This window comes from Dama dama, chromosome 9, assembly GCF_033118175.1.
Source record: "Dama dama isolate Ldn47 chromosome 9, ASM3311817v1, whole genome shotgun sequence".
Classification (NCBI taxonomy): Eukaryota; Metazoa; Chordata; class Mammalia; order Artiodactyla; family Cervidae; genus Dama; species Dama dama.
In genome coordinates, this window is record NC_083689.1 from 50,074,006 (window position 1) to 50,091,952 (window position 17,947).

Here is a 17,947-nt window from a genome sequence, read left to right on the forward strand (position 1 = left end):
GAACTACTCACTCATCTTGAGGTTGAAGCCCTGTTGTCAAGCACAACAGGGTTATTTTCAAAAACTAAACTGTTCGTGGTGATCTCGTATGAGCCACAAGACGAGAAAGGAGTCATATTTATAAAGTGTCTGAAAAAGTCTAGTAATTATTGTTCCAGACAAGACTGTCTTTCTCTTTAGTTGGTCTAACATGGAAAGAGAAGGGAAACCTTTCCTAAATGAAAAGTGAGCGGGGCTAGCCCTGGTTGGTGGCAAGCCATCTGAGATGGGGGACCCCTGTTCCTTCCCTCAACAGCCATTTTTCCTATGGAAAAACAACCCCCAGAAGCAGTCTTCTCTGGTGGAAAAAGCCACTTGCCAGTGTTTATGTTCACAGACAGGGTTCTGCATTTTCTGGTTTTGGAGGGGGGTGAGTGGTGGGATGCAGAGGTGGAATTTTTTTTTTTTTTTAACATCTAAACAGTAAATGAAGTATGACTGTAATCTCTTTCCTGAGCTTGTGGAAAAACTCAAGTCATCGAATGTTAGTTTTACAGATGAGGGAGGTTTTACAGCAAGATTACCTGACTTGCCCTGAAGCCTGTAAATCTTGCTAGAGGGAGAGCTGGGCTGGGGAAGGCTCGGCTCCCAGGCTTTTACACACAGGGGCATCTTTCCTAAAACAGTGCTGCCGCCAGTGCTCCATCCTCAGGGGAGACATCAAGCCCGAGCTTGAACCTCTTTGAGCTCTTCCCAATGTCCTATGCCAAACAGTCATGTTAAAACAGAGAAATGTTTTGCTTTCATTTAAATGATTATTTTCAGACAATTACACTTCTGGTGCTGCTAACCTGTCATATCATCTCAGTGATCTTTGTTAAATAGTGCAGTTAGTGGAAGAGGTAAGCGACTCCTATCTGTTGGCCACTTTACTTGAATTATATCATGTAATCTACCCTAGAGTCCTGTGAGGTAGGTTTTAATATCAATTCTATGAGAAAACTAGCAGTTGAGGCTCAGAGGGGTTGAACAACTTTCCTGAGGCCACACAGCCTGTAAGTAGGAGGACTAGGATTTGGTCCTTTGCCTCCAGAGCCTATACTTGGCAACTTTGTTTTACCAATGCCATTACTCAGGCAAGGCTGGCAGTCTACTTGATGGACCCTGACAGGGGGACCCAAGCTGAAACAAAACCATCAAGCAAAGTTGCCAAAGGCTGCTTCCTCAGCGTGTATCCTTCCCCAAAGCTTCCTTTCTTTCCTTACCCTGGTCACGATCACCTCGATTTTATAAAGGAGTTCTTTCACAGCAGCTCTGACTAGACTATTTGTGGGGGCTGCTGTGTTCTTAGACCTCAGCCCGACTTCCCAGCTTATGATCTTAACAGCCATCCACCTTGACTCACTGAGGAGTCATTGTAAAGTCCCTCTTTCTTTGCACGATTAGATCACTGTCAGAGAACAAAGTCAGCAGATAGGATTTTTGATGTGGAAATCATCAAAACAGGTTTTCCTATCCCTGGCTTTGCTTTGTGAGGCTCCAGAAAAACAGCAAATGATGATAAACCCCACAGTGAGGAAAAGGACTCATAGATAAAGTGGAGCTAAATCCTGGGCGCCTGGAGGCTGAACTGAAGGCCACCAGAGAGACATCCTGCTCCCTCAGAAAGTTGTTTCCAGGGAAGTCCCCTCATTGCAGACTGAAGAATGCATTTGACAGTCCTCATCAGCCAGCAGAATGAGCCTGTCTGAACAGAGACAAGCAAAGGGAGCGTCTGCCCCAAAGTGGTGGAAGTCCCAGCCAGAGAGCAGCCTCCATAGGTGGCCAGGGGAGGGACTGTCCCAGCCCTCCCTCCGGGGGAGATAGGGGAGGGGAGGAAAGAGGGAGAATATCAGGAAAGGACCTGGTTCTCTCCAAGGTCAAAACCACCCCAGAACATCTCCTAGTCTTCAAGGAGGAAGATACAAGCTGGAATTAGAATGTTCCAGAAAACATTCCATAGTCTCTTGGTCTTTAGTTTCCTGAGCCCCAACCACAGCCTCGGAACCGCTCAGTGACGGGGTCCAGCTTGGACTCTGAAAGCCTCCTCTCCAGTGGCCTCTCAGGGTCTCCCTGGGCCTCCATCTTGTCAGGGTTTCGACTCTGTTTCCCCTCAGTCTCTCCAGGTGGGTGCTCCCCAGGGCCTGCCATCTCCTCCTCCTCTTCTCCCACACACGTGCTCAAGGGAACCTGCCCAACCTGCATCCCCAGCACTCACCCCTCTTCTGAACTCGAGACCTTTGAAGACAGCTTGTGCCTGGACATCTCCCCTGGGGTGGCTTGTCAAGGACATGTGAACACGCCTGGAGACCCACCTCGCTCCTCCAGGCAGCTAGTCTAGTGTTCCTTTTCCCTTGGGTGCCTGTCCTGCATCTGATCATCCCAGCTAGAGACCTTGTGTTGTCCCTGACTCCCCCTTTCCCCTCCTTGCCCTAGGCTTTCTCAGTCTAGTCAGTGCTACCCACTGTAATTGCCCTGAAACCTGACCCATCCTCTTCACTCCTTCTACCATCCCCCCAAGTCAGGCCCTCCATAGTTTTACTCCCTCTGTATTCTGCCCCTCCTCCAGCCCCAAACTGCTCTGCTCCAGACCCCTCCTTGCTTCCCTTCTCCCTACTCTGATTATCTCTCTTTATTTTTCCATTGCTTTGACCCCCTCCTTTATCCCTCCTTTCCATCACGTCCTAACATGTCCAAGCCTCTATGGACGGTGTCCCCTGTCTTCCACCCTGACTCTCCCCTTCCTTTCTCACACCATCTTCTTGGAAGAGTCGTCCACACTCTCCACAACCCCATCACTCCATCAAACCACCATCATCTGGCTTTGTTCCTCCTGCTCCCCACAGTCAAGTCCCCGGGCCTGTCTGCCTCACAGCAGCCACCTTCAGCTCTCTCTGGTATTCAGCGGTACTCACTGCTCACAGCCCCCTCTTTCTGGAGCTCTCTGTCAGCACTCCTTCGCCTCCTTGCTGGCTGCTCTCTGCCTTGCCTCCCCTCCATCATCTGTCATCACCCACCTCTTGCTCCACATGCCTACCCAGAAGGTCCACCCACTCCCACGGTTTCAGCTGCCTGTAGCTGAGGAGGACTCCCACGTCTGGATCTCCACCCCCAAACCCTCACTCCAGCCCCAGATCTTTATATCCGGCTGCCCACAGGACACCTGGATGAACCACAAGCACTTAAACTCAGTGTGGCCAGAACCGCTTACCTTCTCCTGGTGAATCTATGCCCTCCTCCATATCTCTCATTTTAAGAAGGATACCACCAGCCACCAAGATGCCCCTGCCAACAGCACCTTAGTCATCCGTGAGTCCTCCTCCTCCCACACTCCCTGGGTACAGCCTCCAAGTTCTGCCAAGGCTGGTACCTCCTAGACACGCCTCAGCATGCTACCCCTCTTCATGCCCACCCTCCACCTCCTGCCTTATTTTATGTCATCCTCTCCTAGCCTGCTTCTGACACTGACCTGTTCCTCTATCACCCCTGCAGGACTCTGAGCTCAGGTCTGCATCCTGTGCCATGCCTTCCCATCTCTCTACCTCTGACTTCCCATGCTTCAGCCAATAGGACACCTTGAGAACCCAGAACGTCCCCATTTTGCCTGGTTCCTTATCACTCCAGCTGAGAGAGGGAACAGGTGTCACTTCCTGCCCCTCCACCCAAGGTCCCAGATGCCCCTCTCCAGAGTACTTTGTTGACTGGCCCACAGGTCTCCCAACTGTGAACTTTTTAAGAAAAGAACCTGGATCTCATTCACTCATCCATCTTTGTCTCCTGGGGCTAGCAGTGCCAGATAATTGGTGGGTGATTAATAGGTGCTTGAGTGAATTACCTCCCTCCCAGGTGACTATTTACTTTCTCTGAGCTCCTCCAGGACAAAAATCTTTGCTATCTCTTTGCAGCATCTTTCTCCCATGTAGTGCTATACAGATGTTTAATAAAACAGAAAATGAGTGTGTACTAAAGTGGCATCCCCCCCCCCCCCCCCCACAGTTCCCAGTTGGCGTCTAACAAAACCTGTCTTTTTGTTTTGTTTTGGCTTCTGTCAGTCATAAGGCTTACTCCTTATCCATCTTAAAGTTAGCAGGCCTGGGGGAGAGTAGGGGTGCTTGTGGAATGCAGAAACAGATGTGCTGGATAGACTATTGTGGAAATCAGCATGACCTGAGACCGTGAGGCATCTTTGAGCTCAGGACCTCGCAGACCTCGAGGAGGGAGTGAGGTAGTAGGCCCTGCAGTCCTGGGTGCCGGGAACCCGTTGGGGAACGCCGGGGAACAAGGGAAAGAGGGGCTGGAAGGGAACGGGCGGGCGCCCAGGGGGAGTGGGCGGGGCGGCAGGGAGGCGGGGGCGTGGGGAGCCCGCAGCCCGCCCGCCTCCGGCGCCCCGCCCCTCCCCGCGGGCGGCTCCCTGCGCTCCGCTTACTTAACCTGCCGGCGGCCGCAGCGGCGCTCGCACTCCCCCACCACTCGCCTGCCCGTCGGTTCTGCGCGTCCTCTCTCTCCATGGCGCTCCTCGGGCGGCTGTTGCCCCTCGCTCTGGCGCTGGCCCTGGGCCCCGCTGCCACCCCGGCGGGCCCCGCCAGGTCGCCCTACCAGCTAGTGCTGCAGCACAGCCGCCTCCGGGGCCGGCAGCATGGGTAAGCAGGCGCCCAGAGGGGATCGAAGGGACCGGGCGTCGGGGGGACCGTCGGAGCGAGCTGGGGGCGTAGGGGACAAAGCCCGAATCAAAAGCAGGCCGCTGCGTGGGACGGTTGGAGGGACCAGCCCTGCAGGAGATGGAGGGAGGGAAGTGGGGAGGGTGGAGGAAAGTCAGCAGGAGGCTCTGTGTGGAGGAACCGAGCCTGACCTGGGACCTCCACTCAGGCCGAGAGCGTGAGCGGGATCCCGGGCTTTGAGCTTCTCCAGGCAGATAGGAGTTGGCGGTTGTCTGTGCAGAATCACCGTGGGAAGGTGGCCAGGGCAGGCAGGGAGCCCAGCCTGCAGGGCACGGGTTCCAGTCCAGCCAGGTCCCTGTCCAGCACCTTCATATGTGATACTGGGACCACACAAGCTCAGCATCTGAGGCCGCCAGGCCCTAAATCCACCACCTGGCACCAGATGGGGCCCTCCAGGCACAGCAGGGGCAGCATCTGCTCCCCTGCTGGACCAAGAGAGGAGAATGTGCTGGGGGTCACACACACTGTACAGATGGGGAAACTGAGTCTGGAGCGGACACATCACTTCCTCACAGTCCTGCAATATGTATGGGAGCTGGGATTGGAACCACTCTTAAAACACTGGCTGAGTTTGTAAATTTGGGACATTATCATTGCAGATATTCCTCTGAGACACTGAAGATGTGTTGGTTTTCCGGGGGCAAACCCAGGCAGCAGGTCTGACCTGGTAAAGACCCTGGCCCAGACTCAGGCAGAGGTGGGCTTGTTTCTATATCCCAAACTCAACCATCCTGCTTGACATATAGCCAGGGTTTGCTGCCTACCTGGGCGCACCAACTCTTCTGTGACAATTAGATAGAACTATATGTGGATAGGTGTAGAAGGAAATGGCAACCCACTCCAGTACTCTTGCCTGGAAAATTCCATGGATGGAGGAGCCTGGTAGGCTACAGTCCATAGGGTTGCAAAGAGTCAGACATGACTGAGCGACTTCACTTTCTTTCTTTCCATAGTTCCTTTTGGAGAAGGAAATGGCAACCCACTCCAGTGTTCTTGCTTGGAGAATCCCATGGACGGCGGGGCCTGGTGGGCTACAGTCTATGGGTTGCAGAGTCGGACACAACTAAGCAACTAACACACACATATGCAGATAGGAAGGAAATGGCATGCCACTCCAGTGTCCTTGCCTAGAAAATCCCATGGACAGAGGAACCTGGTGGGCTATAGTTTACGGGGTCACACAACTGCAGCGACTTAGCGCATATGTGGATAGAGTTGTTTCACAGCCCAAATGCCCTTGGGTCTGGCATTTGCTCACAGTTTGTGCCCAGACCACCCTTTGACTGGGCAGATCCGTACTTAGATCAGAACTCACTGTTGGAAGTGATTGGAGTTGACTCCATAGGGCTCTACAAAGCCTTGACTCCCTGGCCTTAGAAGTGGCCCCTTGTTGGGAGTAGTGTCCTTGTTCCTCTGCCTGTGTGTGCCTGTGGTCTTACTTGGCCTTTCAGATGGCCAGGGCTGTGGGGAGGGGACTTTGTTGGCAGTGAGTCTGGCCCCTCTGCAGAGTGAAAGCCATGCCTCACACCCTGCAGGGGCAGGGGGGGTGTGTGTGTGATGTCCCAGGGTCTTTCAGGAAGGGAGAGACTCACCCTTGACTCCTGCTGGGTATGGAAAGGTGAGGACGCAGGGCGGAGAGACAAGGGGGGGACGGGCATCAAGTCAAAATATGAGCCGCTGGCATGTTCCCTGTCTCTGCCAGCTCACTGTCCTCCTGCCTTTCCTACCAATGGACTATGTCCTGTTTGAGTGCCACAGTCCCTCCTGGGAGGTTTCTGTTCCCTCTCTCTCTTCTTAGGCACTCAGTCAGGAAAAGGCATCCATAGCATTTTCTGTCACCTAGGATGGTGGCTCCCGGCACTCCACAGTGAAGCTTCCCAAAGGTGTTGATGGGTCTCCAGCAGGAACCACCCCTGTAACAAACCTCCTTCCCTTTGAAGCCCAGAAAAGCCACAGACCAGTTGGAAAATAGTTGTTTGTTTGTTTTTTTAATGCAAATACTCTTTATTATAAGTTTCAGCTATGAGATCAGCTTCCTCCCTACCCTCCCTCCCCCCACCCTGCAGGCTAATCATCTTGCAGGGCAACTGGAAAAGCCTCTAGTGGTCTGTGATGGGCAGGATGGGCTAAGCAGTCCCAGGTGTGCACCCTCCCCCCAGCAAAGTCTGCACACACGGGCAGGTGGACTGTGACAAACGGTTGCAGATGCAGTTGCGTTTACTCTGATCTAACGGTCCCTGAAAACTTACAGGCTGCCTGGCTTAGCCCATGGGGGTGGTACCCTGTGCAAAACGGATAACCTTGTTCAAACTCCAGCCCTCTTTCAAAATGAGAACTGGTGGGAAGGGAAAGGGAAGCTCTTTTGTTAGGGACATGTAGTGTGTGTGCTTCACAAGACGTGAAGGAAGAAATAACAAGTGAGACCTGCTCACCATTTGGCTTCCTAGGTGGCACAAGCGGTAAAGAACCTGACTGCCAATGCAGGAGACATAAGGAATGTGGGTTTGATTCCTGGGTTGGGAAGATCCCCTGGAGAAGGGCATGGCAACCCACTCCTATTCTTGCCTGGAGAATCCCATGGAGACAGCCTGGCAGGCTATAGTCCATGGGGTCACAAAGAGTCAGACATGACTGAAGTGACTTAGCAAGCATGCTCATCCTTTATCCATCACCACTTTTACTTTCATCTTCACCACAACACAGTGAGCTCTGGGGTAGTTGTTCCCATTTTACAGATAGAGAAACTGTGGCTTAGTGACGTGGAGTCACTTAGTCCAGAGACAGAAAGCTATTGGGAGAGTAGCGACTGTGATGCTGTCTCTCGACTCCCGGTTGTTATCTGTGTTGCTATAGAGAAGGAAAACAACAATACTGAAAGAGAAGTAAAAATGCAGTCACACTTCCAAATGTCAGCAACCAGAACTGGACTGCATTTTCTGAAGCACTTGGTTTCAAATCCAAGTTGAATAGCAGAGCTGTTGTGCGTGAGGCAGAAGGCCCAGAAACGGGGTGCTCATGTCAATTAAACTTCAGTGTAAATTTCCTGTGTACACAGTCCACCCCTCCCACCCCGATGTGAGAGGGAGTGGGTCACAGGGACCCCGAGCCTCCGCTCCTGTCTCAGAGGGCAGCAGCAGTGGAAACTCAGTCTAGAGAGGAATGTTGGAACCACATCCACCAGAGACTCTGAAGCTTCGCCAAACGCCTACGGAGAGTTGCGGAGAATTCATCGACAGTAATTATTTCCTGCTTGGTCACATAGAACTTCTGAAATTGTACAGAAATAAACAGCATCTCCAGCTGGAGTGTGGCCACCGGGGACTCTCTCAGGGTTATTTGGGGACTGCCGTAAGCTGTGAATACCAGGCAGCGAACTGAGAAACAAGGGGTCTTCTGTAAAAATCCCCTGGAGGCTGTGGGCATTTGGTCAGATCCAGCTGGGAGTAAGTGGGTAGGAGCTGTCCTCCCCCTTGGCTTGAGGTTTCCTCTCCAGCCTCAGCTTCTCTTGCCCTCAGGTCCCTACAGTAACTCACAAATATTTGCTGTGCCTCCTTGGCCCACTCAGCTTTGCCTGGGGTGAACCACAGACTGGACAAGATGTGACATCCACATGGCGGAAGAGACAGGGCAGAGGATTAAAGGGTCCGTGTGCCCTCCCTCCCACCCAGTAAGCTGACTCTGAGTATTTGAGAGTTGACCAAGTTCCTGGAAAAGACCATGCATCTCAAATGATGGCTCTTGATTATATTTAAAGTATCAGAGGAATTGGTATTTAGAATTGATATACCTGAAGTTCTCTGGCCTTCGTTGCTGCACGCAGGCTTTCTGTAGCTGCAAACAGCGGGGGCGGTCCCTAGTTGCGGTGCATGGGCTTCTCACTGTGGTGCTTTCTCCTGTTGCGGAGCTCAGGCTCTAGGCACACAGGCTTCAGTAGCTGCAGCAGGCAGACTTAGCTGCAAGTTGCTGGCTTCAGTAGTTGTGACTCACGGGCCCTAGAGCTTGCATGCTTCAGTAGTTGCAGCATGCGGGCTCAGCTGTGGCTCAAGGGCTCTAAAGCCAGGCTCAGTAGTTGTGGCGCATGGACCCAGCTGCTCCTGCATGTCATGTTGGAATCTTCCTGTACAGGGCTTGAACCCATGTCCCTTGCATTGGCAGGTAGATTCTTACCCACTGAGCCACTAGGGAAGTCCTGGGAGCAGTGTTTTTGACAAGGCTATTCCAAGTTCCTCTGCATCCAATCTGGTGCTTCACCCCACCTAGAACATAAAAGAAGCAACAAATCAGAACACCTGCCCTCAGAGTTCTTTGGAGGGTAGCTGAAGAGAGGACACACATACCCTGATTAATTTTGGGTTGTGTTCGGTACCCAGCATCAAACAAGGGCTGTATCACACATAGGTCAGTGGTGGACAGAAGAGTATCACCTGGGACATCAAAAGAGGGCTTTTTGGGGGGAGTGGGTTGCAAACTGGGGCCCAAGTAATAAACAACTTAGTTCAGTGAGTGACTGTCTTCTTCCGAGGTCCTGACAGCAGCTGGCTTGGCCATGCCCGCTAGTTTCCAAGGTGGGCACCCCAGATAGGTTGTGTTTGGGAGCCAGGCAGCTTCCTAGGGACGCAGAGGATGTCTGTGGGTGGAGCTGCCTGGGGAGTGCTGGGCCCCGGACCACAGGACCAGTGATGCCTGCTGGGAGGCCAGGTTAACTCCTGTGGATGTTTGGGCTCAGTGCGGAGTGGGGGTACAAAGAAAGTCTGGGGGCCTCTCTCAAAGCTGCTGCTGTTCTTGGCAAACACCACTTTCTTTTCAAGCTGGTGTTCTCCACCCATATAACATGTAGCCTAAAAATTTTAAGATGTTTTTATTTATACTTACTAAATGTCAGTGTCAAAGAAGAATGTTTAAATGCAATGATGTCATTGTATGACATATACTTTGACAGTTTTTGAATTTGGGGGGATATTTTTGGGAGGGATGATGGAAGTCTGGATCACGAGGACCAGAATGTACCCCCAAGCTGACCGAAATGACTGTATCTTCTCCATATCTAGAACGTTCTAGCGACCCAGGAGGGCTCATGGGGTGGGAAGGACGAGGAGGCGGGTGACATGCCAACTGTCTTGCTAACACTGCAGCTTTTGTTTTCAGCCCCAACGTGTGTGCTGTGCAGAAGCTCATTGGTACCAACAAGAAGTACTTCACCAACTGTAAGCAGTGGTACCAGAGGAAGATCTGTGGCAAATCAACGTGAGTATCTGTAACCACTGATGACCCAGCCACCCAGGAGGCTGCCCTCGGTGTGTGTGGGTTGCAGGTGCCCCGGGCGTGGGCCAGCCTTTTGGAAGGTGGCACCGTGTGCAGAGCCACGAAGATGCGTGTGCACACATGTCAGAGAACTATGTGCTCGGGAGTGGCGTTTTCAGTAAGCTGGCCGATTTTGTTTTGCACTTTTAAGGCGCCTAACAAGACTTGGATATGTTTTTTAGGGCCAACTTGGGATCACAAGAAACATGAAGCTGTGTGTGTGCGCATACTTCTTAATCCTCACTAAATGATACAAATACAATGGTTCAGTGTAGAAGCCACCAGCCTCTGACTCTGGGAAAGAAAACCCGTTGGTGAACTTATACAGGGTTCCTGCTCTGCGTTTCAAAGTGTGTGCGTGCTAAGTTGCTTTAGTCATATCCGACTCTGTGCGACCCTGTGGACTGAAGCCCACCAGGCTTTTCTGTCCTAGGGATTCTCCAGGCAAGAATTCTGGAGTGGGTTACTGTGCCCTCCTCCAAGGGGTCTAACCGACCCAGGGATCGAACCCATATCTCTTATGTCTCCTGCATTGGCAGGTGGGTTATTTACCACTAGCATTTCAAAGTAAATACCCTGAAAAAGACTGAGAGTGCCTAGAGATATGCACATCATGAGGCAGCATGGCATATTAAGAACACAGGCTCAGACTTTCTGATTCAAAGGCTGGCTCTGCCACCTTCCTGGGCAGTTGGCTTCACCTTTGGAACCCTCAATTGTCTCATCCATAAAGTGGGTATAACAATAGGACTACCTTATGGGATTGTTCTGAGGACTGAATGAAATCATGCATAGAAGAGGCTAAATTCAGAGCCTGGCACATAGTAAGTGCTCAGTAAATGCTACCTGCTGTTATTTGCAAATCTCAGCTACATAAACAGAAGTGAGATGCCAGGGATTGTGGCCCCCTGTGGTTACAGTAGATCTTTCTGGTGCCTCTAGCATCATGAACAGCATGGAAGGAGGTGGCGTTCACCACGACTGCCCTGCAGCCTGCGTGTTCTGACAGAATTCCAGGGAAGCCTAATCTGTTTTGGCACTAACCATCAAAAGATCGCAAAGCTGCTATCTCCTGCAGATGGAAAGATGTGCTGCACAGAGCTCCCTGAGACACTCGTGAGGACCTGGCCTTCCTCTTGTCTGTGTAATAAGAGGATTAAGAGATGCTGAGCCACTATCTTGAACCCTTTCCGGTATTAGGGGTTTTTAAATGTATTGCTTGTGATTTGCTTTGGAACAGATGTCTTCTCTAACTGAAGGAAGGGAAAATATTCTTTCCATGTAATGCACATGGAAATAAATATCCCAACTTGTGACACTGGATTGTGTCCTAACAAAATTATCAATCCTAGTATGAATCAGGGAAATTGTGGATCTTGCAGAGGTGGGGCAAGACCAGTAGCATCCTGTGAGCCTGTCAAGGGCAAGGCAATGACAGTTGGTTCCCTGCTTGACCAAGCCCAGCCCCAAAGCCTAGAGATAAGTGAGCTAAGAGGACCCACCTCCCAGATTTAGGGAGGGAACAAACCCCCAGCCAGAATTCTTGCTGTTGTGGACAAGAAGAGATTATGCAAATTATATGCCACGTGTCATGTCCTTCTCTGGTACCCAAGTTAAAAAAAAAAAAAGAAAATTTTCAGTACTTTTTGACTTTTCCCATGTGGGTATATTACCAACTAAAATAAACACTTAATTAAACACAGAGCCAGGCCCCACATAATTACATCTTGGAAGATGACCAGAACCCTGGGTTTTAAGACGCTACCATTTTGTTTGTCTGGTTTCCCTAAAAATGGGACCCACTTGTAATGTCCAGCTGACATTACATTGGCCATGGTATTTCAGTGTGGCCCCGTGTTGAAGCATTTGCCTGACCAGTTAACAGTAGCTTGGGGACATTTTCAGCATTCCCCGGCTGAGCTGCTCTGGGTAATGAGTCGCCTTGGCTGATTGGCTCTTGGTACCTACCTCCTTCTGCACTGATGTGTCAGGATGGGCGCAGGCAGCATGGCTGTGTATTGGCCAAATGTTGTTGATGACGGGTCATCACGTTCTTGAAGACGAGATGGTGCAGCACCATAGAGCATGGGGGAGCCCAGGCGCTGCGGGGGAGGGATAGATGGTAGGTGTGGGTGGGGAAATCAGAGTGGGGCCCCGGCCCAGTCCCAGCCGCAGAGCTGATCTTACAAACCCACAGGGGATGATCTGAACCTACAACTCTACTACATGTTGTTGCTTTGGGCAGCTTTAAAAAGAGGAAATGGGGATAGAAAATCATGAGTTGATTAAAAAAAACCTTATGATCCAGGATAAGAAGGTCCCTCCCTGGAACATCACGTGCAGCAGCAGGAAGGTGAAGCTGACTGGGGGGAAGGCCAGAGAACTTGGGGAGGGAAAGGGGAAGTGGAGGGACTCATCTCTGTTGTCCCCGAGAGAGCTAAGAAGCAGCAGTCTCGCAGTTTCCTTGTGCCTCGGGACTGAAACCCGTGAAGCAGCTGCCATCTGGGTCCTGGGAGTTCAGTGCCCATAGGTGGTCAGCAGGGGAGGAGAGAGAGCTGTGTGGGCTGCAGATGATGTCATCTGAGAATGGGCCCTATGGTACATTTACCTGGGTGAGGACCAAACTGTGAAATGGGGAGCATGGTGGTGGTTGGAGCAAAGAGGGCCATCTCAGCATGGGGCCAGCCTGGGCAGCAGGAATTTTCTCAGGGGCAAGGCTGGAGCCAGGGGTGTGTGTTGGCATGAAAGGGAGCCAAGTGTCACAGGAAACGGGTCGCACAGGTCCCCAGGGGACCCCAGACCCATAGGAGAACGTAAACTTGGAAGCAGATGAAGTAGCACTAAGTATAGGATCAAGGTGTGAAGACTTTGCCATTTCAGGTCACACAGGGACCCAGGAGCCTGGAGCCAAGTGTCTGCTGCAGGGAGGCCCTGACTTCACCTCCAATAGAGGAGGGAGGAGCATAGTCACAGTGTGCGCTCAGCACCCCTGTCAGGCCACTGCATCCATCGTCTGCAGACAATAGCTTGTCTTCATTGTCCCAAAAGAGTCCTGGTGCTACTTGTCAAGCCTGATGCATGGGTTTTATTACAGGAAGTAGTTACCAGTGGGCCCCTCTTCAGTGATGCAAGTGAATTTTATTACTTAGAAACTCATTTTATTTCAGATCCTAAAGAGCACCAGTGTAATACAGCAGCTCATCAAGCAAAGAGGGTGATTTTGGGTCCCCATCTGATCAGTTACCGTAACATTTTTATGTCCAGCAGCTGAGGCAATGGTGCAGGAAATGGTGCTCAGGAAGCCCAACAGGCCTCCTTTGTATGAACCCCTGTGAAAGGGAGGCCCATTTAACAGCCAAGTCAGAGCTGACATCATGGAGAGGTAATAATCACAGCAGGAGCCCAGGCATCCTCGACGTGGCACAGGGAGGGCCAGCACAGGAGCCAGCAGGTGGGGGTGGCCGTTCTCCATTCCAAAAGCTTGCCACTGTGTCACAAGCAGCATCATTCACAGGCAACAGTAGTCATTCTCTAGAGCCAAGATGAGCTGGCAGGACACTCCCGTTTCCCCAGTAGCAAGCATGGCTTTGCCCAAAGGCTGAAATATTAACACTTCTTCAATACTGTGTTCAGACTTAGGCATTTCACTTCTACTGAAGCCAGCCAGCGTATGGTTTAACTTTTCCATCAGTTCCAACAGCAGCGCTATTTCCTATAGATCTCATTTGGGCAGGGCACCCAAGGACATCTGTGATGAAGCTGAGCAAGACCCTTCCTTTCCTTGCCCTCCTGTATCCCACAACCTTGGTCCCAAAAGGAAAAACAAGAGGATGGTGAGAAGCCATCTAGGGATGGTGAGCTGTCCCCCAGACCCACAGCAGCACCTCCTCCCCTGCTTCCTGTTCCCTGTGCAGCCCCCTGGATTCCCATGGCCAGCCTGCTCTGAAATAACTGAGATTTGACATAGACCAGACACCAGGGTTTTACTAAATGCCTCTCTGTGCAGGGTTTCCTGATGGTTCTATCCCATTCTGTACACTCCTAGCAGGCAGCTTTGTTGTTCTTGTTTAGTCATTTAGTCGTGTCCGACTCTTTGTGACTCCATGGACTGTACCACGCCAGGCTTCCCTGTCCTTCGCCATCTCCCAGAGTTTGCTCAAACTCATGTTCATTGAGTCAGTGATGCCATCCAACCATCTCATCCTCTGTCATCCCCTTCTCCTCCTGCCCTCAATCTTTCCCAGCATCAGGGTCTTTTCTAATGAGTCAGCTCTCCGTATCAGGTGGCCAAAGTATTGGAGCTTCAGCTTCAGCATCAGTCCTTCCAGTGAATATTCCAGACTGATTTCCTTTAGCGGTTGACTGGTTGGATCTCCTTGCTGTCCAAGGGACTTTTAAGAGTCTTCTCCAGCACCACAGTTGGAAGGCATCAATTCTTTGGAGGCAGGTTAGCTGACAGGAAACCTTGTTCTCTTGAGTATGTACATGAGTCCATGTACCATTTAGGTGAGACCCTATGGTAGGCGGAATGATGTCATGCTAATACTGTCTACATCCTCGCCCTGAATGTGTGAAGATGTTACCTTACAAGGGCAAAGAGACTTTACAGATCTGATTAAGTGAAGGCACTGGGTGGGGGTGTGGTGGGAGGCAGATTATTCTGAATTATCTGATGAGACTAATATAATGATAAGGGTCCTCATGAAATGAAAGCAGGAGAGTGAGAGTCACAGAAGGCAATATGACAATGAAAACTGAAGTTGGAGTGGTGTAACCACAAGCCAAGAACTGTAGGCATCCTCTCAGATGTGGAGAAGACAAAATTAGATTCTCCCCTAGAATCTCAGGAAGAAATACAGTCTTTAATTTTAGCCTCGTAAGTCCAGCTTTTGACACTGTCATCCAGAATTATAAGATAATAAATTTTTGTGGTTTTAAGTAACTATCACTAAACTTGTGATAATTTGTTACAACTTCAATGTGCTTAGTTGCTCAGTTGTGTCTGATTCTTTGTAACCCCATGGACTGTATGCAGCCCACCAGGCTCCTCTGTCCATAGGATTCTCCAGATGGGCCCTATCTATTAACTTAGATGGGTGTGTTATGGCGAATTTATTTATTACATGTGATTTGATCAATGGTTTCATGCTTGGCATGGCTTTCAATGAAGTCAATAACCTAACTTTAAAGTTTATACCTGGGATTTTTTTAAGAAGCAGCTCAACGACTGAGCACCTAGTAAATAGCAAGCATCTGGTAAGTGTTTTTCTTAGGTTAGCCTGGTTGGTTCTCACAGTCACCCTTTAAGATCAGTGTGATCATTAGCCCATTTACAGAGGGGAAGACTGAGGCTCAGAAAGCCTAAGTCATCTGCTGGCAGGTAGAGGCGGCCCAGTTATTCTATTGATATGTGCGGCCCCCAGGGAGAACTGAGCGCAGCAGCTAGCGTTGGTGACATGGGGAGAAGTCAAGTGAGCAGCCCTGGAGGACCTGGGTCATCTGCCTCAGGTCTCTCTCTTCGGCCCTGAAACCTATAACTCTGGATCGCAGGGAGAAGAGGAGGCCTCCTTGGGGTTCGCAGAGGCCCTCTGGCCCAGAGCCACCAACTTTTTCCTGGTTGCTCATCCCCAGCCTGGCAGTCATTCTGAACCCCTGTTGCAAGGGTGCTCCCTCTCTAATCAGATGGAGAGCATGGGAGCTGAAGAGACACAGCCAGCATCCAGGATCTCCCCAAAGACCCTCACATGCCACATACAAACAGACCGTCACCAAATACATAAGTATATTTTCCAGTGGCTCCGTCTCATCACTCACCATCTGGACCCTGGGAAATGTGGAGATAGTGGAGTCTTTGTTGTTGGGCAGCAGGTTAAAACGAGCCCTTTCTTACCAGGAGTTCAAGAGTTTGATTTTCTCCTGGGAGGCTTAAGAGGGCTCAGTTGAGTGCAGAAAATAGAACCCCCGTCCAGGCAGGCGCATGTCTAGACGACCTCAGTCTGCATTTGCTCTGTGATTCCCTCGGAAATCATGACGTGCTGGATGGTTTACCTTTGGTCACAGGAAGCTGGCTCTCAGACCCCATTCCTTATTCCGCTGCTTCAGAGTTTCGTCAGTCCCTGGGCGTTTACAGCCATCCCAGCCGCCAAAAACTGTGCAGCATGCTTGAGAGAGAGTGATTGTTTTAACGTATTAACTCCTTGGACAGTTATTCTGAGGACAGGAAAAAAAAAAATAATGCTTCTCTTTTTATCCAGTTGTGAGTAAAACATTGGAGGGGAGTGGAGGAGAGCTCTCAAACTCTATTTCAACTCTTAGACCTTGGATTGGCACTACTCTTTGTCCCCTTACCCCCTACCTCCCTCAAATTCCCTTCCAAGTCATGCACCTTCTCTGATTTTATCCCTCAAATTGCTCTTCTGACCTGGGAAGCTGGAACAAGAAAATTCGTGTCTCATTGCCCTAGAGGATGTGCTTTTTCTGAGGTTTCTGCTTATTGGTCTGTGTCAGGCCAAGGAGAAGCCAGGAGTCTTTAGTCAGAGCAGCTTTTGCTGATAAGATTCAAGTCAGAGGCCAGCGGATTGATCCCCTCTGTGCAGGGAAGCCAGGGAACTGGGGAGACACGGATGGGGGCTCCCTGCCGTTCTCATGCTTTCCTGCACTCACCCTCAGACCCACAACTGTGTGACTACCCCAGCCCCGTCTCCCACAGCACAGCGTGTGTGTCCCCAGGGCCAGAGCCCCAGGAAAGTGACGCATGGGGCTGAGAAGAGGGTGTGCCAGTCCTGAAAGATTTGATCAGGATCGTCTCAATGGGCTGTCTTCTTGGGCTGCTGTTTCCAGTTGCCCTCTTCCTCTCCGGGGCCAGGCGGGCTGGTTCTAAGAGCTTGTGCTGTTGGGACGGTTGAGCAGGGAACCGGCCAGTTATGGAGGTGTTTCAACCCAGAAGGCCTCTAGGCTGAGGTGAGAGGCCTGCTCACCCCATGCACCCAGAAAGTGCTGGGGGTGCCAGGCTATGGGTAGCACTCAGGCAGAGGAGGGAGAGGCCAGCAGCATGAGAGGATTAGGAGACAGTCAGAAGGTGTCCTGGCAGGAGCCACACTGGGCTAACCAGGAGAGAGCCTTTGGCTGGGGGGGCGGGGGGTTGGGGGGCTGTGCCCCTGCAAGAGTTGGTGTGTCCCCCATGTCCAGAAAGCCCACCTGGAGAGGAGAGGCAGTGAGTGCTGCCAGGGATTAGCTTTCATCACATCAGAGAGACCCCAGTGTCCTTTTGATGTTAGGCTTTTCCAGTTAGTCCACTTCCCCCCAAATATGTGCACTGTCAGCAGCAATGGAGAAGGGTCTTGACTTGGTGAAATGCGAGGAGAGTCCTAGATCTGACCCTCCCCAGCCACAAGCCTTGGAAGTGCCTTCATCCCCAAAACACTTGCAGCTTTCTGATTCCATCCCTCATTTCCTCCTTCATGCTGAGATGTCCCTGCTCCCCCACCTGCCCAGCAGCCTCCATTTCTCCTGTCATTGTCACCCCTCCTTCCCCTCCACATGTGGCTACCGGTAAGTTCACTCTTGCGGAGCTGGTTTTCTGTTGTCCTCAGTGAAATTCCACTGAGCCATGAGCTCTCCTGTGGTGTTTTAGGATGGAACTCAGATGCTGACGCTGTGAAAAGAGAGTCTTTGACCAGCATGAGTGAAGGTGCCAAGGCATACAGTGTCAGCCCCGTGCACTCAGGGGATCCCAGAGATGAGGAATACTTTGAGAAGACTCCTCCTCCAACTCCAAGGGGCATCACCCAGGCACTTTTAGAAAGAAGCTAAGCTTTGTGAGACTTGACTCCATCCCACTTCCTCAACCCCCACCACAGAGCCCCAGTATTTATCAGACAAACCCTGAGAGTCCACCCATGCGTGTCCCC

The 17,947-nt window shown here is 51.2% G+C and overlaps 1 protein-coding gene across 1 annotated transcript in view; it reads left to right on the forward strand.

Moving 5' to 3' along the window:
• The first annotated feature begins 4,463 nt into the window (after nucleotides 1-4,463).
• Nucleotides 4,464-17,947, forward strand: part of TGFBI (transforming growth factor beta induced) — a 33,898-nt gene continuing 20,414 nt past the window's right edge. Inside the window, exons 1-2 of the mRNA XM_061151345.1 lie at nucleotides 4,464-4,658; nucleotides 9,882-9,980. Of these exons, the coding sequence (XP_061007328.1) occupies nucleotides 4,525-4,658; nucleotides 9,882-9,980 (233 nt within the window). The 5' untranslated portion in view covers nucleotides 4,464-4,524. The remainder of the gene's footprint in view (nucleotides 4,659-9,881; nucleotides 9,981-17,947) is intronic.